At 33.7% G+C, this 24839-nt stretch overlaps 1 protein-coding gene across 3 annotated transcripts in view; it reads left to right on the top strand.

Moving 5' to 3' along the window:
* The window catches only part of LOC132759474 (probable UDP-sugar transporter protein SLC35A4), a 38498-nt gene extending 14955 nt beyond the window's left edge, over window positions 1–23543 (top strand). For 2 of the 3 annotated variants that reach the window (XM_060751246.1, XM_060751247.1), the window contains exons 2-10: window positions 5006–5097; window positions 5685–5803; window positions 6744–6849; window positions 8501–8671; window positions 9359–9417; window positions 10114–10176; window positions 13013–13160; window positions 15717–15869; window positions 16168–23543. In XM_060751246.1, the coding sequence (XP_060607229.1) occupies window positions 5694–5803; window positions 6744–6849; window positions 8501–8671; window positions 9359–9417; window positions 10114–10176; window positions 13013–13160; window positions 15717–15869; window positions 16168–16356 (999 nt within the window). In that variant the 5' untranslated portion in view covers window positions 5006–5097; window positions 5685–5693 and the 3' untranslated portion in view covers window positions 16357–23543. The remainder of the gene's footprint in view (window positions 1–5005; window positions 5098–5684; window positions 5804–6743; window positions 6850–8500; window positions 8672–9358; window positions 9418–10113; window positions 10177–13012; window positions 13161–15716; window positions 15870–16167) is intronic. The other variant, XM_060751249.1, reaches the window with a different exon arrangement.
* Window positions 23544–24839: the final 1296 nt, after the last annotated feature.

Here is a 24839-nt window from a genome sequence, read left to right as displayed (position 1 = left end):
AGTTGAAGTGGGGATAATTCCGGATCTATTATCATTTCTTTTAAAATTTCGTCCGTTGTTGATTTTGGTGTATTCTGTAGCCATGATTTTACGCCGGGTATTATACGGAATTTTGGTATGGTGGTTGCTTCAAAAGGTTTTTTCCAAGGTTTGATAGGTTTTTTCAATGTTGTCGTGTTTTTTCTCTAATTTGGTGAGGTAGCGTTTTTTAGTGGTTGTTTGTGTATCGTATTACTGTGTTTCCTGGAGGTGTTCACGTCGGCTAAAAGAGTTGTTGCAGATGTAGCATATAAATCGTAATTTCGTGTCTTGGTGAATTTTAAAGTGTCGGTTTGAAGTTACTTTTAGATCCTTTCAGAAATTTGTTGCAGGTTTTACATTGTAGTAGTTTTTTGGATTATTTCAATGAAGTGTTCGTTGTTCGCTGTTAACTGTTGTTCTGTAAATTTTTTTGGATTTCCATTATTACTGTATTAAGTTGAGTCCCCCGGATGGTGATCGTGTTTTAAATATTGATATAAGTTGTTTCTTCAGTTCTGAGGCGGATGTTGACGTTCTTAGGTGTTGATAATAACATAGTTACGTCGACGTCATTAACGTTGTGTTCGGTGTGTTGTGTAATGGCGGGAAACGGGTTTATAATTGTTGGCATTTTTATGTCTGCGAAAATGGCCATATAGACGTCTCTTATAGTATTGCCCGGTTTGTCCTACATATTGTATTCCACATTTGTTGCATGTTATTAAATAGATTAAACTGGATGAATTACAGTCATATGTGCCTTTGATATGAAAGTATTTTCCTGTTGAATGAATTTTAACATATGATTTACTGCTGATATGTTTGCATGCGATACAATTTCTTTTACATGGGTGTGATCCTTGTGGTTTCATCTGGGGATTGATGTCTGATTTTGTGAGTGTGTTTCTTAGGCATGCTGGTTTTCGAAATACTGTACATATTTTGTATTTATTAAACATTGTTAAAGTGGGGTCGTTTTCCAGGAGGTGGGTGTATTTAGAGATGATATTATTTGTTCTTAGAATAAGCGGGTTATGAGTAATTATAAGCGGTATAATTTCCTTTTGTGCTTTAGTATTGACATTGGTATCAAGATTGGTAATTTTGGCTTTTTTGATGCTTCGTATATTAATTTTCTCGGATAACCGCGTGCAATAAGGTTTTCCGTAAGTTGTTTTGTGCATATTTCAAATTGTTCGTCAGTGCTGCATATTCTCCTTATTCTGACGGCTTGGCTATATGGGATTAACTTGCTTTTTGGTGACGTGGATGGAATGAGCTATAGTGTAAATACATATGTGCATCCGTTGGTTTTTGTGTATAGTGTGGTTGATAATTTTCCTTTTAAGTCTTTGTTGACAGTAAACATCCAAGAAGTTTGCTGATGATTGGTTTATGTCTACCGTAAACTTGATCGTTGTGTGGAAACTATTTAAGGCCGTAGTGAAGGAATTCAAATCCTCTCTCGAGTGTGGCCAAACCATAAATATATCGTCAATATATCTCCACCATACCAGTGGAGATATCGGGTATTTAGCTAGGAACTCTTGTTCTATCTTATCCATAAAAAATTATCGCATAGTAGGTGCGCATTTGGTACCCATCGTGGTTCCGGCAATTTGTTCATAAAATGTATCATTGAATCTGAAACATGTTTTCTTGAGTATGAAGTAAAGTATTCTTAGAAGGATCCAGGTTTTGGGTTCTTGTTCAGATCTTTGTTGTAGTGCATATTTGGCTGCTAAAATGCCTTCTTTGTGTGGAATATTAGTGTAAAGTGCTGTCACATCTATTGTGACTAAGAATGCGTCTTTAGGTACGTTGTTTAATTCGTGTATTTTTTCTAGGAAATGACGGGTATCTTTAATATATGAGGGGACTTTACGTGCTAATGGTTGTAAAAAGTGATCTACAAATTCAGATAATTTTTCTGTAGGACTTCCACAAGCTGAGACGATGGGGCGTCCGGGGTTATTAGGCTTATGAATTTTAGGTAATAAATAGAAGATGGGTGTCCTGCAATTTTTCGCAGTAAGGTAGCTGATGTGTTGCTGTGACATAAGGGAGTGTTTCTTCAGATATGTTAAAAAATTGTTGATCTCTCTGGTGGATTTGTTTGTAAGATCGTAGGGTGTGGTCCTGTATGTGTTTTTGTCGTTGAGTTGTCTTAAACCTTCGGCAATGTAATCAGATTTATTTAAAATGACTATCGCTCCTCCTTTGTCGGCTTGTTTTATAATGATATCCTTATTTTGTTGAAGTTTTGTTATTGCTAGGTACTCATCGGGTGTAATATTATAATTTGTATTCGGTGACTGTTTAATTGTAAGAATGTCATGATGGACGATTGACAGAAATGCATCGAGGTTCATTGATTTGCCTGCAGGTGGTTTCCATCCTGAGCTTTGTGTGAACGGGTCAGGATTGTTATATGTGGTATCTGTAAAATAGTGTTTAAGTCTCATTCTTCTGTCGAAAAGTAGTAAGTCTCGTTGTAATTCTATTTGGTCTGTTTTTCTTGGGGTGGGGCAGAATGACAATCCTCTACAAAGAATCATTTTTTCGGGTGTGGAGAGATTGTAGTTTGATAAATTTATGACAAATTTATGATAGTTACGGAGGAGAAGATTTCGTTCATGTAATTGTTTTGTTCTGAATCTTCTGTTGGGCATATATTTTTCAGTTTCTTTTGGTTGGGATGATTACTGGCGGGTGTTTTGTTTAGAGGATTTTTCGGGATCTTGGGTTGATTTTTTGTTACTGAGATCTCTTCTGACCGATAGTACAATTTTTGATATGATGTCAGCAATTAGGTCGACTTCGTCAGTTGAAGTGGTGTCTTTTAGATGTTTCTCTACCTCCCTAATTTCTTCTACCAGTTGTGATTTCCTTGTGTTCCAATATTCTAATAATATTTTGGTGAGTTGTAGTCCAAAGTTTATGTGGGCTTCTTCCCATTTAATTTGTAGGACTGAATTAATTACTGGGACCTGTGGGGTTAAATTAACCCGTAAAGATCTTGGTGTTGATTTATTAATAACACATTTCTCTAAATATTGGACGCGGTGTTCTGTGCGTGTAAGTTGTATATTTAATTTCTTTAAAACTAAAGATATTACCTAATTTAACATTTCATGAAAATAAAGGGAGGTAATTAGAAATTAATTTTCTACAATTTCTCAGTCAAATTTTTCAATAAGAAATGAATGTATGTAATTTTAGTGATCAAATATAATGTGCACAAATGTTTGCAGTAAATATTTTACATATTCTTTGATGTTTGAAAATTGTTTTATAAGCATAATTATATGCATATAAATATGACATTACAACATTCAGGACTTTGAAAGAAATTTCTGTTACCAGAACAGAATAGAATATATATTATTAATCAATATCCAATGTGACATCGTCTTCTATTAAATGTGAGGAAAGTAAAAAATATGAAATTGATTTTATCATCATATCTTTTCTTACACATTATCAACAAATGTACATGAAAATATATAAACACATATTTAGAGAAAGCTTATAAAAAGCTGATCAATAGATATCAAAAATAATTTTTTATATTCATATTTGCAGCTCAAAAACATTTAGATGCCATTGCCAGATCTACTAATAATTAATCTACTTTTAATTAATACTACTATTAATTAATCTACTATTAATTAATAAACTGGAGAAATATTATAAGTGATGTTAATTGTGTTTATATTATAATTAAAGGATGTATAGCCATGCATGTTAATGCATACACATTGGGTTGTTTCCCTTCTCCCTAATTTTCGCGAGGAAGTCACTTCTCCCTAAAATTTCCCCCCAGGATGAGCCCTGAAATTACTGTGAATTTCCACAATGAATACAGTAAAAATTTTGTAAAATTAATGAAGACTGTTTCAGTGTTTGCAAAAACCAGTGCTAACTATATAGCTAGCATTAGGGTGGGAATTTATTTCAGTGAATTTTAACATAAGATTGTTCCCTGCGTCAATGCTTTTCTGACCAGTGCAAGACTGTTGTATTCTGGTATTACCCTGAAATAAGGGACTTGATATGAAAGTAATAAGTAACTGGTGATTTAGTTTATTATAATTTTTACTACTTTGGTCTTTGAACCTGAATTCTTGTATACCAGTCAGTTTTTACCATTACCCCCACCTGCCACTTGTGATGTTTATGTCTAAAGATCAGGAAACAAATCTTTTGCTTTACTAATGTGAATAATAGAGTGCAGACCGATAGAGTAGAGGTACATTGTATTGAAGGGTTTCCTTAAGATTTTTTTATATATTTTATCATTGGCAGATTTCATTTTCCATTTTAATTCTTTTGATTTAATAATTAAAATTATATCATTATTAACTAAAAATAACATGTTAATGTTAGAAAAGCTGAAAGGTCCTTTTAAAACTTGTAGTTATTGAATTATTTGTATGTTAAGTTGATTTTTGCTAGACCACATAATTTTATCTTTATAATAATCATGTAATTTGAACCTTGAACAACACATAATCCGGTTAAAATATCTTTTTACATAAACATAATGGCAACAGGTTTTTAAAATATTTTAAACTTCCTTGTTAGCTGTGATACTTGTATTTGATATGCTTTTAGAAAAAGGCTTTGTGTTTCTGATATTTGTTATATAATTTATCAAATTATGATTTAGAATGGGGTATAAATTGTCTACCTAGAAAATTGAACAATATGTCCATCATTATTAAAAAGTTAAAGCTTGTATTAAAAACAGAAAGATGTAACAGCACCAGAAAAGGTCCTGCCATTGCTGGGATTCAAACAAGTGACCAGTCTTTTATAAGCAAAAGTTATAATACTGTAGATTACGGAGCTAAACAATGGATTCAGAAACTTTGTTGTCAGAGGTTGTAGTTATAGGTCTTAATTCAGTTGTGCACCAAACCATAGTATTATAAGTAATTATTTGGTAAAAAGTAACCATTTCTCACTTATTTGCTTTCAGGATTTCACATTCAGGAATGTCACATGCCAATAATGGGATGAAGGAAAGGCCAAGTACCAAAGACAGCTTTTAAGTCACTGAGCTTTTAACTGGTAAGCAAGAATAGAAGCATAAGGATGTTGAAAACTGAGGGGAAAAAGAGAAAATGAACAAAGATATAGAATTGTGTGGCTCTGAAGTTTCAACACAATGCAATGTTTTTCAGTTACAATACACGCTTATGTATGGCTTGTTATCTCTTGTAATTGAAACAATAACAACTTATAAATGTGTGGTCCAATTGTTCCGTACAGAACTAAAAAAATCAAAATATTCAGTTTAGTGATTACCAGTGTGCTCAAGACTCTGTTTAATACATAATTTATCTTTATTGATCAACTGTATTACTATTCCATCTTATTAAGACTTGTCAAAGAGACACTGACATAGATAACTTTTGGATGGGCAATGTCATTTGACAGTATGAAAAAAAAATATTCTGTTAATTGGGTCAAACTGTTCACATCTAATAGATGTTATCAAAAACAAAAGATAAGTCGGTCTTTTGTGCCTATTTTTGGAGCTGAAACTGTACCCCCGGATTAGCTGGGGAAAACTTAAAATATTCTTGATTTTTGAGCTTGCCTTATAATAATCAAAACAACTTCTTACAATTAATTCTTCAAGAATTTATTTTCAGGGTGTTGGCATGCACAAAGGAAAAGATGCCTTGTTGCCTCACCACCAGTCAGATGGCAGGAGTAACAAGGCACGAGTCACCAAACAAAATTGTATCTGGACCTTTATGCTGATCATTGAGTAAGATATTATTGAAGTTTGTTTAATATTTTGCTTAAATAATGCAGAATATGTCGATAAATAAAGGCTGCATGAGCAAAAGTGTAAGAAAAATCTATTTTTAGCTCTTGTGACCGTGACCCAGTCACAAAAATGATCTCTTTGGGAGTATCTGCCAATATTGTGCATCTTAAATAATTATACCCCCCCACCCCCTTCAAAGAAGAGGGGGTATATTGTTCTGCTAATGTCTGTTTCCGCTGATTATCATAACTAGAAGATGACCCTTATTGATTTTGGGGTCACCAGGACAAAGGTCAAGGTCACAGGGTTCTGGAATGGTAGTATGATCTTGAAAGCTTATTATCACAAAGTCTTCATATTTCACATACTGATTGGTCATAACTAGTAAGTAACCCCTATGGATTTTGGGGTCACCAGGTCAAAGGTGAAGGTCATTGGGTCCTTGAATGTTAGTATGGTTTCCCCTCATTATCTTGAAAGCTATTTATCACAGTCTTCATATTTATAATATTGATTGGTCATAACTATTAGAAGACCCCTATTGATTTTGGGTCACTAGTTCAAAGGTCAATGTCACAGGGGCCTTAATTGTCAGAATATTTTCCACTCATTATCTTGAAAACTATTTATCACAAAGTCTTCATTATTTTTTTTTTTTCATAACACACCCATTTATGGCAAGTTTCTTAAACAAAATTACCAAGTCAAGGGCTAGAAAGGGGGGCATATGTGTCGTTCGACATTTATTGTTTCAATTCAGTGTTGTAATTAGTTGTGTTTGTAAACTTAGAATAGTGTCCATTTTCTATGAGTAGATTTTTTTAAAAATTATATTGCATATGATAAAATAGTTTTCACTGGTTAACCAACGAAAAAAAAAATCATCAAATAACCATAATTGTTAGTTTTATTAAAATGTTGTAACTTCTAATTTTAGGACAGTTATATATGGTTCATACTCCACATTGGTGAACCTAGGAAAGGAAAATGGAAAATTACCATTCAAATCAGGCTCAGTTGTTCTTCTGATAGAATTTACAAAGGTAAAGTGATTTGATTTTTGTTTAGTTTTATGTTTGTTTTGAATATAAGAAGTTTTGGTTTGTGGTTGAAAGGTTTTCCAATTTTTGTGCCCCCACGTTAGCGGCGGGCATTTAGATTTACCCTTGTCCGTCCGTCCTTCCGTTCATCCGTTCACTTTTGTGTCGCATGTAACTCAAAAAGTATTTGACCTAGAGTCATGAAACTTTACAGGAATGTTGATCAGCATGTGTAGTTGTGCACCTGGGTAATTTCGTCTGGATATGTTAAGTATTTTCAGAGTTATTGCCCTTGACTTAGTAAAATTTTGCAATTTTCAACTTGTGTCGCATGTAACTCAAAAAGTATTTGACCTAGAGTCATTAAACTTTACAGGAATGTTTATCAGCATGTGTAGTTGTGCACCTGGGTATTTTCGTGTGGATATTTTTATTATTTTCAGAGTTATTGCCCTTGACTTAGTAAAATTTTGCAATTTTCAACTTGTGTCGCATGTAACTCAAAAAGTATTTGACCTAGAGTCATGAAACTTTACAGGAATGTTGATCAGCATGTGTAGTTGTGCACCTGGGTATTTTCGTCTGGATATATTTAGTATTTTCAGAGTTATTGCCCTTGACTTAGTAAAATTTTGCAATTTTCAACTTGTGTCGCACGTAACTCAAAAATTATTTTACCTAAAGTCATGAAACTTTACAGGAATATTGATCAGCATGTGTAGTTGTGCACCTGGGTATTTTCGTCTGGATATTTTTAGTATTTTCAGAGTTATTGCCCATGACTTAGTAAAATTTTGCAATTTTCAACACGTGTCGCAGGTAACTCAATAAGTATTTGACCTAGAGTCATGGAACTTTACAGGAATATTGATTAGCATGTGCAGTTGTGCACCAGGTATTTTCATTTGGATTTATTTAGTATCTTTAGAGTTATTGCCTTTCACTTAGAAAATTTTTGCAATTTTCAACTTGTGTCGCAAGTTTCTCAAAAAAGGATTTGACATAGTCATTTTACTTTATAGGCAGGTTGCTCAGCATATTTTAGATTGGCACCTGGGGTTTTGCTTGTGGATTTATCCAGTATTTGTAGAGTAATTTCCCTTGACTTAGTAAAAAGATTGACAGAAGAGTGGCGCGATGGGGGCACCCGTGTCCTATGGACACATTTCTAGTTACATCTAAATCTTGTTTGCTCTTTTCATGTAGTGAACGTTGCAATATGACCTATACTCTGTCAATGTGACGTAAAACCCATTCAAACTAACAAACAAATCATGTAGTGTATATTATAAAAAGATAATACTATAAAAGGCTGGTTGTTTTACCAAGGTGATTGGTTTAGTGGATGTACAGAAAATAATGTAAGGGACCATAAATATTTACAGTGTATTTTCAGTCAGTACATAATTTGAAATTTTTTCATAAAAATGATGAATGATTTTTTCCGTATCCAAAGATTGACAAGTTCATATAAGATATTTAAGGTGGTAAGGTTTAGAAGTTTAATCCTACAAAGACTTACAGTAAATAATTTTTCCAAAATTTGGATATGTTGCTTTTATTTTCCCACTTGTAAAGTCACAAGTTCTTTAAAAAAAACAACAATAATGATTAAAATATAAATCACTGAAATGGTAATATGTTATACTTGCAGTTGGTGACATCATGTGTGCTGTATATTCCGGAGTTTGTGAAGGGTGGATACAGATTACCAAAGGTTCCATTGATATCTCTGATCTCATTTTCTGTACCGGCAGTATTATATATGTTCAACAACAATGTAGCCCTATACATGCAGCTTCAGATGGATCCTACAACTTTTCAGGTGGGTGGTTTTGCAAGAAATATTTATACATAAGTGTAAAACATGAAAAAAATAAACAGACACAAATTTAATTTGTTTTTGATTTTCAAAATATTTTCCAGGTCTTTGCTGTTCTATTATCAGAACTTCATATTGATCACCTCAAGGGGAGAAATTATTAAAGCTGCTCAAGTCCAAATTAGGCTACACATTTTTTCTCGCAAATCAGACAGGATTATCTACCGTTTACACTGGTGCTAGAAAAACCTGTCTTACACCCCCATGTAACACAAGTTGTGTGCTTTAAATGATGTCATTGCCACGCACCTTTTATGAATGAATTGCATTCATAGGATGACATCATTTTACCGTAATGAATGAAGTTGTAAGATCATACTCTACTAAGAAAATGCGTAATGGGAAGATAAGCTATCGTAATTTCTGTTCTGAAAACAGTTGATATGTAATATGCAAGAAAAAGAATCAAACACCAGCTTTCATTACAGATGGGAATATCTAGCTCTGGGGTAACTGTTTAGCAGAAACCCACAGAGCCTCTTTACCGCCGTAAACAGTTACCCGCAAGCTAGATATTCTGGTCTGTACGGGGCCGGCAGCCAGCGTAAGATTCTTATAATCTCATATTGTGACAAATGTTAAATATTTTGTTGATGAAATCTATTTTTCACTTTGATATTTTTATTCCAGGTGTTAAACAACCTGAAAATAGCTACAACAGCGCTTCTTTACAAGCTTATAATCAAAAGGTAAATTTAGGAGATGAATCATTTGTCCTTCTTGTTTTATAATAGACTTGATGTTCACCCGCTTTGCTCAATAGGGATACCATGAGATTAGTAATTCTGTGGTTGTTGGTTTGATCCTTGGGCAAGGTGAAAATTCTCCTTGGCAATTGATTTCAAATATTTAGTGTAATGGTCATTTATCACCATGGAATCAGAAATCATTTGATATTATTAGTAATTCATTTGTGAAAAACTGGTAATTACTGGTTAGTTTTCCAGGAAACCCATTTTACTGGATTGCACACTGAGGTATGACCAAAAAAATGTGTTGAAATCGATGTTAAAACTTGACCGTGGAAAATTTACAGTAGGGTACCTGTGTGCCTGTTTCTGCAATTTAGTTACATATTTTAAGAATTTACATTCTTTGAGAACCAGCAGCATTCAAGTATAGAAACTTTTTATTCTGTAATGAGTTGATTGGCCCTCTGTGTGGTGTATTATTGGGTCATTTTGTATTAAGTACCAAAATGAAATTTAGAAAGTTTTTTATATACAATCAAATACTTGGTAAAAGGTATGCACACACGGATTGAAATGGATATTTAATTTTAGATATTAAGTTAACTTCCACCTTTAAATGAAAAATCAGACTCAAATTTATTGAACATTTATACTAGTGACTTATTGTGACCGTTTTGTTTTCTTCTTTTACAGAGAAATTACAAGGCCACAATGGATAGCTCTTGGTCTTCTCACATTAGCTGGTATCTGTGATAGGTAAGTGTTTTGTATAAAGGGTAGAATGTAATGGTCCTTCTTTTAATATTACAGTTGTATAAATGACAGTTTCTAGGACAGCAGTGAACATTTACCTGTACTATGCTAAAAATAACTAAAATATACTTATCAGTCTTTCAATCTAGATAAGACCATTCATCATTTTAAGGAAAAATTTCACAATTTGTAACGAAGGAATAGTGAACAGTGCAGACCATGATCATACAGTACCATGCCAATTGATCTTGGTCGCATGGGTAGAATCTGTTGCCACAAGCAGGCTATGTGTAACATGTTGATGGTTCTACTCTGTTACCCACTTTTGATTGAATAAGGAGGTCCTATTCATGTATCTTTTTGAAAGTTGCAGAAATATGTTTTCCATTCAGATTTACAATGATTATGCTGTTTGCAGTCTTTGAAAATTTTACTCTTCTCACCCCCGGGTAGTCTTCTCACCGCCGGGCTAAGCTCAAGGGAGAGCATTGGATTAGTTATCAAGGGGTCGTTTGTTTGGGATTTCTCTTTGACAACTGATTGTGGAGTTGATTGAAAAATCATGTAGGATTAGTGGTCGGTCACTTGTTAAGAAATTGGTATTTACTGGTTAGTTATCCAGGAAAGCAATTTAGGCTGATCCACTGCCAAAACACTACCAAACAAATGTGTTTAAATCAGTGTGAAAGCAGAAAAGCATGACACCAGGTTACTCAGTATTTTATGCATTTCTAATGATATGATTCAGATATGATTCAGAGATTTATTTTTAGCTCGACTATTCGATAAGAATAAGTAGAGCTATTGTAGTCACCCGAGCGTCGGCGTAACCACTTATGTTAAAGTTTTTGTAATAGTTCAAATATTTTCAAAGTCCATTGACATATGGCTTTGAAACTTTGCACACTTGTTTACCAACATGACCCCAACCTGTAGACAGGAGGAGGTAAGTCTATCAAGCATTTTGACAGAATTATGCCCCTTTTTCGACTTAGAATTTACATTAAAGTTTTTGTAATAGTTCAAATATTTTCAAAGTCCATTTACATATGGCTTTGAAACTTTGCACACTTCTTCACCATCATTACCTCAACCTGTAGACAGGAGGAGGTAACTCTATCAAGCATTTTGACAGAATAATGCCCCTTTTTCAACTTAGAATTTACGTTAAAGTTTTTGTAATAGTTTAAATATTTTCAAAGTCCATTGACATATGGCTTTTAAACTTTGCACACTTGTTCACCATCATGACCCCAACATGTAGACAGGAGGAGGTAACTCTATCAAGCATTTTGACAGAATTATACCCCTTTTTCGACTTAGAATTTACATTAAAGTTTTTGTAATAGTTCAAATATTTTCAAAGTCCATTGACATATGGCTTTGAAACTTTGCACACTTGTTCAACATCATGACCCCAACCTGTAAATAGGAGGAGGTAACTCTATCAAGCATTTTGACAGAATTATGCCCCTTTTTTGACTTAGAATTTACGTTAAAGTTTTTGTGATAGTTCAAATATTTTCAAAAACCATTGACATATGGCTTTGAAACTTTGCACACTTGTTCACCATCATGACCCCAACTTGGAAACAGAAGGAGGTAACTCTATTAAGCATTTTGACAGAATTATGCCCCTTTTTCGACTTAGATTTTTCGACTTAGAATTTACGTTAAAGTTTTTGTAATAGTTCAAATATTTTCAAAGTCCATTGACATATGGCTTTGAAACTTTGCACACTTGTTCACCATCATGACCCCAACCTGTAAACAGGAGGAGGTAACTCTATCAAGCATTTTGACAGAATTATGCCCCTTTTTCGACTTAGAATTTACGTTAAAGTTTTTGTAATAGTTCAAATATTTTCAAAGTCCATTGACATATGGCTTTGAAACTTTGCACACTTGTTCACCATCATGACCCCAACCTGTAAACAGGAGGAGGTAACTCTATCAAGCATTTTTTTTACTATCAAGCACTAAGAATAGTCGAGCGTTGCTGTCCTACCGACAGCTCTTGTTTTATACTATCAAGCACTAAGAATAGTCGAGCGTTGCTGTCCTACCGACAGCTCTTGTTATTATAATGATAAACATATGAATGTTGTATTTTTGTACTGAATTTTTACCGCAACCAGCTACGGAGGCTTTGAGGAGAATACTGTTGTACAGCATATGTATGTAACATCCCTCGGTCTCCTCATGGTGCTCCTGTCTAACGTTTTCTCAAGTTTAGCCGGTGTTCACACTGAACTTAATCTAAAGTATCATCTGTCAGTAAGTTCTTGCATGGACTTGTAATATATATTTATCAAGGGCTCAACATTACACTGTCGTTAAATGATGAAGTGGATTCATTTAAAGTTCAAGTTTTAACAGTGTATATGCTGAACCTTTGATTTGAAATATGGTTAGAAATGAATATTTTATATCTAGCTTCATTTTGTGAGAATGTTGATATTGTACTTATGTAAAATGTCTTATTATGTAAAAAAAATGGATTTTTATGCTGTCAATTGATAATTTTGTAGGTTTTATTATTTTGTATGCAGCCAAACCATAACAGTTTCATTCTGTAAGTAAAGCATTCATACTTTGGTCTCATAAAACTTCTAGTCTACACTATGCAGAATCTACCACTTTGCTGGCCCATAATACTGCCTCACACTCAGAGGTGAAATATCATAAATTTTATGTCTGATCTTTAAATTCTGTACCCCTGAAAGAATTTTCTTTCTACTTGGCTCAATTGTGCATCTTAACAAGGCAATATGCAAAGCCCATGCCACCACTGTTTGCCATTTTATAGATTGTTTACAATGAATTTATGTACTTTCAGTTACGGTGGATTTGTCGAGCAGAAACTGGACCACCATTCCCTCCCAATATTTATCACTGTAACAGGCTTACTCATGATGTTTATGTATTGTTCTATATCGGGGTTTGCTGCCGTCTTTACAGAATATTTGCTTAAAAAACGAAAATCTGTAAGTTAATGGAAAATGGTATAGATATTTATCAAGAGAATAACAGTTTAAGGCCCATTATGCCTAAGAAATTCATTTGTTTTGTTTTTTTTGTTTATTTTTTTTAATTCTTTAGAAAGGTCAAATATGTGTTTAGTAATGTTTTAACATTGGATTTAGAGCATAGGAAATACTAAAATTGCTTAGTGTGTAATTGTGTGCCCATAAGATAGCAAAATATTAACAAAGTATTATTTTGACTTTTATACTAAATATTAGTTCACTATAATTTTTCTAATTGCCAACAGAGCAGAAGTAGCAAAGGGTAGTTCATTAAACCCATTACTTCATGAGCATTTTGTGAAAATGGCTGTTTTCGTTGAAACATTTCTCAAACAAAAACAAGTGTTGGGGCCTAAATAAGACATTTTTCACCATTTGAGACAACAAAAAGGGGGTGTGTGAAGAAGGCGTTAACTTAAAAGGCGTGTATATCGTGTAATGGGTTAAATGGCAAATTAGTATTTTTATGCCCCCATGTCAAAGGTCAAGGTCACATTGACCTCTTGGGTAAAAACGGTTTCCGATCAATAACTAAAAAACCCTTAGGCCTAGGAACTTCAAACTTGTTATGGTGATTGGTTATGACCAGCAGATGACCCCTATTAATTTTGGGGTTAAGGGCTCAAAGGTCAAGGTCACATTGACCTTGTAGGTAAAAACGGTTTCCGATCAATAACTAAAGAACGCTTAGGCCTAGGGACTTCAAACTTGGTATAGTGATTGGTCATGACAAATAGATGACCCCTATTGATCTTGGGGTCAAAGGTCAAGGTCACATTGACCTCTTGGGTAAAAACGGTTTCCGATCAATAACTAAAGAGCCCTTAGGCCTAGGAACTTCAAACTTGGTATGGTGATTGGTCATGACCAGCAGATGACCCCTATTGATTTTGGGGTTAAGGGGTCAAAGGTCAAGGTCACATTGACCTTGTAGGTAAAAATGGTTTCCAATCAAAAACTTAAGAACCCTTAGGCCTAGGAACTTCAAACTTGGTATGGTGATTGGTCATGACCAGCAGATGACCTATTGATTTTGGGGTCAAGGGGTCAAAGGTCAAGGTCACATTGACCTTGTAGGTAAAAACGGTTTCCGATCAATTAGCGTAAAACGCTTAGGCCTTGGAACTTCAAACTTTGTATGATGATTGGTCTTACCAGCAGATCACCCCTATTGATTTTGGGATCAAGGGGCCAAAGGTCAAGGTCACATTGACCTTGTAAGTAAAAACGGTTTTTGATCAATAACTAAAGAACGCTTAGGCCTAGAATCTTCAAACTTGGTATGATGATTGGTCATTGCCAGCAGATGACCCCTATTGATTTTTGGGTCAAGGGGTCCAAGGTCAAGTTCACATTGACCTTGTAGGTAAAAATGGTTTCCGATCGATATCTAAAGAACGCTTAGGCCTAGGAACTTCAAACTTTGTATGATCATTGGTCATGACCAGTAGATGACCCCTATTGATTTTGGGGTCAAGGGGTCAATGTCATATTGACCTTGTACTTAATGACGGTTTCTGACCAATAACTCAACAACTCAAGTTGCCTTGGTTGATATTTTTATATTAAACTAAAAATGCTTTTGGTATACACATTTGAAGGTCTTATGTAATATAACAACTTGGCTGTCATTAATGAGGCCTATATTATTCATAGAATTTATGCATATATTATTTAGTAGGATTTGTAATAACTTAAATTGCTGCACACAACCTATGGGGTCACAATAATTATTACCTTGTGACTAGTCATGACCAGTAGATACTAGATAAGCCTTATTAATTGTTTGTTCACTGGGTCAGAAGTCATGCATAATAACCTGATCACATGACTAATTGGCTGCCGAAAGGGGGCATACATGTTTTACAAACATAACTTGTTCTTGAAACTGTATCAAGATTCAAAAATAAAAAGTTTTCAGAAATAAAATTGACAGCATTTCAGAGGCATAATGAGCCTCATTAAAAGACTAAAGTCTGTAAGTTAACAAAAGTGTTTTGCTTAAGGAATGGAAATATGAAAGAAACCAAGAACAATTTGCTAGAAAATTGAAATCTGGAAGTTATGAAGAATGTGCATGTATAAAATTATTTCAATTATTTCATGATATGCATGTATTTATTACTTGATTACAAATGTACTTTATTTTCCTTAATGGTTTGCATTTATTTTTTGTATTCAAGCATATTTTTTGTATTCAAGCATGTTTTGTATTTAATATTAGAAATTTGTTATTAAATTGATTGTTTATTATAAATGTAGATGACATATTTTTATCAATACTATTATATTTTTTATGTGGTATTAATGATATTTGATGATAAATGAAATCAATAAAATTAAGGAGATATGTTATAATGAAGTAACATTATGTTATTAAATACTGTTACTCAACACTAAATTTCCTAACAATCAACATTTTTGAATTCAAAGCAATAATTTTTTTGGGATTTCTACATAAAAAGTTAACTGGATAAGCAATGATAGATGCTTTAACTTGTTTACTTCTTTCAGACCTCACTGCCCCTACAGAATATTTTGCTGTACGCATATGGAACGTTCCTGAATGCTCTGACATTACTGTGGCAAACAAATACATATGAGGGAGAAGATAAAGGTTTCTTTCAAGGATTTACAGTTTATACTTGGCTTATAGTCCTTACTCAGGTATACTTGGCTTATAGTTCCTACTCAGGTATACTTTTCAAAGATATATTGCAAGGTAAATGAGATACTTTTCTAAAATTTCATCTTTTTATGTCATTCCAAGTATGGTTATGAAGTAAAAATCTTAATCTTTTTGAATTTGGGGCTGTAGGTGGATCTGGAACTTAGGACCTTCGGATAAACATTTCAGTGCTTCACCAAATTGAAATGATACCTAAACAGTATGCAAGATATTTTTTCCCCTGAATAGTGATACACGTTATTTCTGTGTAATATATTGTAATTTATGCTTTTTCAGGCTTCCAATGGGTTAATCATGTCAGTAGTGATGAAGCATGGTAGTAACCTGACACGATTATTCATCATATCCGGCGGCATGCTGACATCCACGATATTGTCCGTATTTGTGTTTGGTACTGTGATAAACGTGTTCTTCATCATAGCTGCAATGCTCGTCGTGTCTGCAATATTTTTATATCATCATTGATTTAAAAGAGTGAATGTTATTGACATTAACGTAAGTTTTTTTGAAAAGGCCAGATGGTCTTGCCTTTGTCCTCCAGTGTCAGTAAATGGTCTTTTCTGCTGAAAGTGTTGGTCAGATTTTACTTTTGAATTTTGATACATACATGTAGCTTTGTGTATTGGTAACTGCAATTTGCTTATTATTGAGATTAGCGGCCCTGAAAATCTGTGGAATTAGAAAACATTTAAATATCTGAAAAGTGGCTGGTTTATGAAACAGTGGTCATTCCTTAATTTGGTTTGTGGCATCTGTTAAATGACCTCTTATTAGGTTTGTTAAAGTGGGGGAGGGGGCAAAGTAAAGTTGGCTAGATTATTAGAGGCCACTAAGAGCTAAGAATGAAAATACCAAATAAGTGGACAGAACTTTATTTACAGGCCAATAGAGCTGTGAAATCAAAATACCTTTCAATGCCTTTTTGTGAATAAGTATAAGCCGCAAAACGTATTTAATGATAAAACCAACATAATGGGTTAGCAACCAGCTTGGATCCAGACTAGCATGCGCATCGGTGCAGTCTGATCAGGATCCATGCTGTTCGCTATCAGTTTCTCTACTTGTAATAAAGATGGTAAGTGAACAGCATTGATCCTGATGTGACTGCGCTGATGCGCAGGCTGGTCTGGATCCATGCTGGTCGCAAACCCACTATGTTGGTTTTGTTGTGACATGGATCAAGTAGGGGATTTCGTAGCAGATAGTTACTGGTTACTCATCCAGAACGGATCACCAAGATTAACTAAAAATGTGTTGTAATCGTGGTAAAAAAACAGACAGACGAACAAACAAAATCAAGTTTGCTCAAATTATGGTAGCGGAACCCTATCAGGGGCTACTCTAGCTAGAAATTAGTGAAGAAAGTGTAGAAATTCATTTATATATCTTCTCATATTTATGTAAGCGAAAAATGTTGAAATTTATTTATATACATTTATCTTCTCGTATTTATGTAAGTGTTTTATGTTTTGTTTAAGAAATCAGATTTATATAAGGAAACTAGCCTTATTTAACATAATTGTATTATCACCTTAGTGCAATAATCGGTTAACTGCTAATAAATTGCATAAGGAGTTAACCGGTTACTGCAGTAAGGTGACGCTATGTTGTTTTAATGTCTTTGGTAATGTTATTGTACATTTAAAGTCCTAGAGACTCTAAAAAATTGTTCTTTTATTTTAATTATAAACTTAAATGTCTGTTTTTTTTATGTACAATTTTAATCCATTTTACTTAGGTATATGATTATTGTATTTCATAGCTAAATTCTCATTTAAGTTCAAACGGATCCAAATCACTTTGGCTAATGTCCTTGTGGACATTGTTCATTTAGGAGGCCGTTTATGAAACTTCCGACCCAACTCTGCCTTGTATTTACCCCTACTGCTGCTTATTTTACATTTTTATACCCACATTTAAATAATTGAATATAGGGAGAAAATGTTGTTTATATTAGCTTTATTTCACATATGTAGTAATTTAATTACTATATTTTTAAAGTACACATGCAATTGTATTAAAATACATAATTGTAGGAAAAAAAGCTCCCGTTTGCTAGTGGATAAAAATTTGTTTCACAAAAACGCGCACTTTGAATGCCATCTTTGAACAACTTTAAATCACTAGCTATGATTTAACCAATTTTTTTTACACACAGGATCTCTTCACTGTGTCTGTAGGGAGAGCACTGGATTAGTCATTCTTGGCATATTACAATGTTTCAAATTAAAAAGAATGGCATGTTTCTAATTAAAAAGCAGGGTCTGTTTCAAATAAAAAAGCAGGGCTTGTTTCAAATAAAAAAGCAGGGCATGTTTCTAATTAAAAAGCAGGATCTGTTTCAAATAAAAAAAAAAGCAGGGCATGTTTCAAATTAAAAAGGACATGTTTCAAATTAAAAAGCAGTGTCTGTTTCAAATAAAAAAGCAGGGCATGTTTCAAATAAAAAAGCAGGGTCTGTTTCAAATAAAAAAAGCAGGGCATGTTTCAAATAAAAAAGCAGGGCATGTTTCAAATAAAAAAGAAGGGTATGTTTCAAATAAAAAAAGCAGGGCATGTTTCAGATAAAAAAAAAACAGGGCATGTTTCAAATAAAGAAGACATGTTTCAAATAAGAAAGCAGGGCAAGTTTCAAATAAAAAAGAAGGGTATGATTCAAATAAAAAAGCAGAGCATGTTTCATAACAAAGGTTATGTTTCAATGAAGAATTTTTCAGATTGAAAAAAAGGGCATGCTTCATGTTAAAAATAAGTCCTTTAAACATGTGCAGCAGTATTACTTTAAACTTTTAACAGAAATAGGGATTTTTTTTTTTAATAAATTTATATTAATATATCATGTTTATATTATATTTTCATACATTATGTATTTATAAGAAGTAGATTTATTAAGATGTTAAAGAATGAAATCCAGCATTGTATTTGATATTTATGCCCCCATTTCGAAGGGGGTATATTGCTTTGCACTTGTCGGTCCGTCGGTCCGTAGACCAAATGGTTTCCGAGTGATAACTAAAGAACCCTTAGGCCTAGGAACTTCAAACTTGGTATGGTGATTGGTCATGACAAGTAGATGACCCCTATTGATTTTTGGGTCAAGGGGTCAAAGGTCAAGGTCACATTGACCTTGTAAGCAAAAACGGTTTCCGATCAATAACTAAAGAACCTTAAGGCCTAGGAACTTCAAACTTGGTATGGTGATTTGTCATGATCAGTAGATGACCCCTATTGATTTTGGGGTCAAGGGGTCAAAGGTCAAGTTCACATTGACCTCATGGGTAAAAACGGTTTCCGATCAATAACAAAAGAACCCTTAGGCCTAGGAACTTCAAACTTGGTATGGTGATTGGTTATGACCAGCAGATGACCCCTATTGATTTTGGGGTCAAGTGGTCAAAGGTCAAGGTCACATTGACCTTGTAGGTAAAAACGGTTTCCGATCAATAACGAAAGAACCCTTAGGCCTAGGGACTTCAAACTTGATATGGTGATTGGTCATGATCAGTAGATGACCCCTATTGATTTTGGGGTCAAGGGGTCAAAGGTCAAGGTCACATTGACCTCTTAGGTAAAAACAGTTTCCGATCAATAACTTAAGAACCCTTAGGCCTAGGAACTTCAAACTTGGTATGGTGATTGGGCATGATCAGTAGATGACCCCTATTGACTTTGGGGTCAAGGGGTCAAAGGTCAAGGTCACATTGACCTCTTAGGTAAAAGCAGTTTCCGATCAATAACTAAAGAACCCTTAGGCTTAGGAACTTCAAACTTGGTATGGTGATTGGTCATGACCAGCAGATGACCCCTACTGATTTTGGGGTTAAGGGGTCAAAGGGCAAGGTCACATTGACCTTGTAGGTAAAAATGCTTTCCGATCAATAACTTAAGAACCCTTAGGCCTAGGAACTTCAAACTTGGTATGGTGATTGGTCATGACCAGCAGATGACCTATTGTTTTCAGGGTCAAGGGGTCAAAGGTCATGTAACATTGACCTTGTAGGTAAAAACGGTTTCCGATCAATTAACTAAAAACGCTTAGGCCTAGGAACTTCAAAATTTGTATGATGATTGGTGGTGACCAGCAGATGACCCCTATTGAGTTTTGGGTCAAGGGGTCAAAGGTCAAGGTCACATTGATGTTGTAAGTAAAAACGGTTTCTGATCAATAACTTAAGAACGCTTAGGCCTAGGAACTTCAAACTTGGTATGGTGATTTTTCATGACCAGCAGATTACCCCTTTCGATTTTGGGATCAAGGGGTCAAAGGTCAAGGTCACATTGACCTTGTAAGTAAAAACGGTTTCTTATCAATAACTAAAGAACGCTTTGGCCTAGGAACTTTAAACTTGGCATAGTGATTGGTCATGATCAGCAGATGACCCCTATTGATTTTGGGGTCAAAGGTCAAGGTCACATTGACCTTGTATGTTAAAACGGTTTCTGATCAATAATAAAAGAACCCTTAGGCCTAGGAACTTCAAACTTGGCATGGTGATTAGTCATGACCAGCAAATGACCCCTATTGATTTTGGGGTCAAGGGGTCAAAGGTCAAGGTCACATTGACCTTGTAAGTAAAAACGGTTTCTGATCAATTAACTAAAAACGCTTAGGCCTAGGAACTTTAAACTTTGTATGATGATTGGTCTTGACCAGCAGATGACCCCTATTGAGTTTTGGGTCAAGGGGTCAAAGGTCAAGGTCATGACCAGTAGATACTTGATATCCCTTATTAATTGTTTGATCACTGGGTCAGAAGTCATGCATAATTACCTTATCACATGAATAATTGGCTGCTGATAGGGGGCATACATGTTTTACAAAGATATCTTGTTTAATTTTATTTTATTGTTTATATTATGCTTAGATAGTCTGTTACTAGACATTGATAAAAAAAAATTGAAATGTTAAATTTATGTCACACAGATTTTTAAGCTTGACTTTTTAAAGAATTATGGGGAGCTATAGTACTTACAAAGGCATTGTGTCACACTTCGGTTAAGTTTTTGCATGCAAATTGATACATGTATGTATCTCTGAAACTACTGAAGGAAATTTTTCTGTGTTTGATTTTTATAAAATTTCATGACTGTCTTTTTTTTTTTAACCGAATATATTTATAATCATAATATTAATTGAAATTGACTTGATGATGTTTTTTTTTTTGTACTATGGCTGTCAGAAATATCTAGATCAACATATGGGTGGCCCCAAAAGGGCTACTTTATACAGATGTTTATCTTTTTATATTAATTTAAAAAAAGTGTTTTATGGTCATTGCTTTAAACAAATGTGCAATTTAATTCATGTATGGATAATATATATGTTAATTACTGTTTTTCTATGTTAGTTAAACTGAATAAAAGTAGAATGTTAGTTAAACTGAATAAAAGTAGACCTGTCAAACAAAATTTTCATTTCACTTTGGCATACTGTTGTAGACTTAAGGTTCCAACCCTTTTCAAGAAATTGAACTAAAAAATTCTGTAGACCCAAATGCTTTTAGTACTTAACTAAATGGCTGATACTTAACTAAATGGCTGACTCAAATTCTACCCAATAGACTCCAGTGAGTTTACATTTTGTTATCAGTTTATGATTATAACTTTTGGAAATTGAAATGAATTTATTTGCATTAGCTGAAGTAAAAATTGCATGCCTCCAGATAAGCCAAAGCTTCAAGAGAATCAAACTTGAGAACATTGTACTATTATTTTATGAACAGTAAAGACATTCAAGATTAAAGCAATGATATACAAGTTATTTCTGATTTATTTCTTACTGATTTTGCGATTTTTATCACCATATGTCTACATAAAGGGCAATTTTACAAAACTTGACCTCTTTCGGGTAATTTATCTGGATGTTGAGCACTGATTGTAATGTGTACATTAATATCGTTGTTCACTTCTCAATATTTTACTTTTAAATAAATTTTCAATTTTTTCATGAAAATTAGCATGAATCTGGAGGCATGCTGCTTTAACTTTTAGCTCGAATATTCGATAAGAATAAGTAGAGCTATTGCAGTCACCCGAGCGTCGGCGTCGGCGTAACCACTTATGTTAAAGTTTTTGTAATAGTTCAAATATTTTCAAAGTCCATAGACATATGGCTTTGAAACTTTGCACACTTGTTCACCATCATGACCCCAACCTGTAGACAGGAGGAGGTAACTCTATCAAGCATTTTGACAGAATTATGCCCCTTTTTCGACTTAGAATTTACATTAAAGTTTTTGTAATACCTCAAATATTTTCAAAGTCCATTGACATATGGCTTTGAAACTTTGCACACTTGTTCACCATCATGACCCCAACCTGTAGACAGGAGGAGGTAACTCTATCAAGCATTTTGACAGAATTATGCCCCTTTTTCGACTTAGAATTTACATTAAAGTTTTTGTAATACCTCAAATATTTTCAAAGTCCATTGACATATGGCTTTGAAACTTTGCACACTTGTTCACCATCATGACCCCAACCTGTAGACAGGAGGAGGTAACTCTATCAAGCATTTTGACAGAATTATGCCCCTTTTTCGACTTAGAATTTACGTTAAAGTTTTTGTAATAGTTCAAATATTTTCAAAGTCCATTGACATATGGCTTTGAAACTTTGCACACTTGTTCAACATCATGACCCAAACCTGTAAACAGGAGGAGGTAACTCTATCAAGCATTTTGACAGAATTATGCCCTTTTTTCGACTTAGAATTTACGTTAAAGTTTTTGTAATAGTTCAAATATTTTCAAAGTCCATTGACATATGGCTTTGAAACTTTGCACACTTGTTCACCATCATGACCCCAACCTGTAAACAGGAGGAGGTAACTGTATCAAGCATTTTTTTTACTATCAAGCACTAAGAATAGTCGAGCGTTGCTGTCCTACCGACAGCTCTTGTTATGGATGTTAAAATAAATTCTTTAACACTTATAACACTAAGTATTTTGAATTGACTTTTGTGCATGTTTGAATCTGGACATAACTATTCATCATTTTTTAGTTTATGTAGTTTTGTTCAGATTTAAAGGTAAACAAGTCCATTTAAAGGGACTTCACTGAGGTTTTTTTCACATGACGAGACAAGATAAATTTTCAAGATTAATTCTTTATTTGGTGTATGCTTCGACCAATAACTTTTTTGCACAATTTCATATCATTTGCTCACTTTGTTTTTCCAGGATAATTATTATGATTGTGAAAATTGAAAAGCATTGCAACACTTTTCACTCAAATTTGACTAAAAATATAAAAAATATAATATGATTTTCAATATATTTTTGAGTATACATTGTATTTCTTTGATTATGTTTTGCATATCCTTATATGTTTTAAGTGCCCCAACTGATCATTGTAAGGACTTCAAATTTTATGTTTTCAGGCTTTAAGACCTCAGTGGAGTTCCTTTAAGTTAAGTCTCGTAATATATGAGAATAGGTTTAAGAAGTATCAAGGCAACATTGTTGAACATCCACTAGTGTTTCAAATATTCTTATTTATGTTGTAAAAACATGATTTTTTGCTTATTTTTATTTATAAGAATACCAAAGAATAATCTGTGTTATTGTTTACTTGTACTTTGCTTTATATATGTCAGATCTTCTTACACTCTATTGTGTTTTGTTTAAGGATTAAATCTTAACAAACTTTTCTAGTTGTTTAGTTTTTATTTGCATATATGTATTATTTCTATACCTTTGCTTAATATTGAACAGCACATTTTTAACTCTCAACTTTCCAAAGATAAGTGGGTGCATGGCATTGGCATAGCACATAATTATGCGATTTTAACTCCAACCCTTGAAATGTCACAAAAAAGTATTTGACAATCAGGAACCAACATTCTCAACTGTAGCATTGATTGTTACCAATTTTTCCCCTTTTGGAAATTCTTACTTGATCGCTGTTTTTTACGTATAAATCACCACTGAGATGTGACCAAAAAAGTGTTAAAATCATTTGTAAAAAAATATCAGAAGGATTTATTTTCTGTGATGGAATTACTGCATTTAAAGGTCAGAGGGCTTGATGAATTCACACAAATGTCAAAATGATTCCTCTGGCATTATCATATTTCTTGATGATAGTCAGGTTGAAGACAATGTGTCTGGTGGCAATTTATTTTTTTATTCTGGTTTAAGTCACAGGTGTAGTATTTGGATTAAATGGTAAGTATTTGTCAAAAGGGAAAGATATAAAGTAGTTGTATTTGAGACGAGAGGGGCATTTGCATTGTATTTCAGATACTTTTTAGCTTAAATAATGAACAGTCCCCAGAAATGACATTTAAAAGCATTAATACATAACAGATGCATAGTTAATAACAATGGAAAAAAATCAAGATGTAAAGATGAAACTTGGTTGTTCAAATTTGTTTTTTGTTTGTTTCATTTTTAGGAATATTATATAATGCCAAGTAATACTATATTGATGTCCTTGTTTGAGTCCAATTAAGCACAATGCTTATTTCTTTGAGTATTGTTTACGATTATCCAGCTTTAGATAAATACCTTTTGAGTGTGGTATAGTTAGATGGACAGCCTTCAGGAAATGAACAGTCCCGAGGAAATCGATAGATATGTAGAGTTGTATGATGAGAGTGGATAAAAATCCTTAACCAAGGTGATGGTTCAATATATGTACAGGAGACTTTGACGGTAAAATCCATTTACATTATCTTTTTTTTATACTAGCTTGATTTAAATATGACCCTTTGAATGACTACCACAGCTAGATATCCTGTCATACTTACTATTGACCACTTTTGTTGGAGTTGAGGGTGTTATGGTGCCATTATTAAACTAAAGGGAAGTAACTCTGCAAATACTCTTTCTAAAATAGAACTATTTATCTGCATAAATATACATGTATGAGCAGATAGATATACCTTTTTAAAGACTATTTAAGTTAGTAATAATAAATGCTGAATTCTAAATAAAAATCATA

Source organism: Ruditapes philippinarum, unplaced genomic scaffold, assembly GCF_026571515.1.
Source record: "Ruditapes philippinarum isolate M1 unplaced genomic scaffold, ASM2657151v2 ctg93_1_1_1_1, whole genome shotgun sequence".
NCBI classification, from domain to species: Eukaryota; Metazoa; Mollusca; class Bivalvia; order Venerida; family Veneridae; genus Ruditapes; species Ruditapes philippinarum.
The sequence above is the reverse complement of the archived record's forward strand: the minus strand, read 5'-3'. Positions and strand labels throughout refer to the sequence as shown.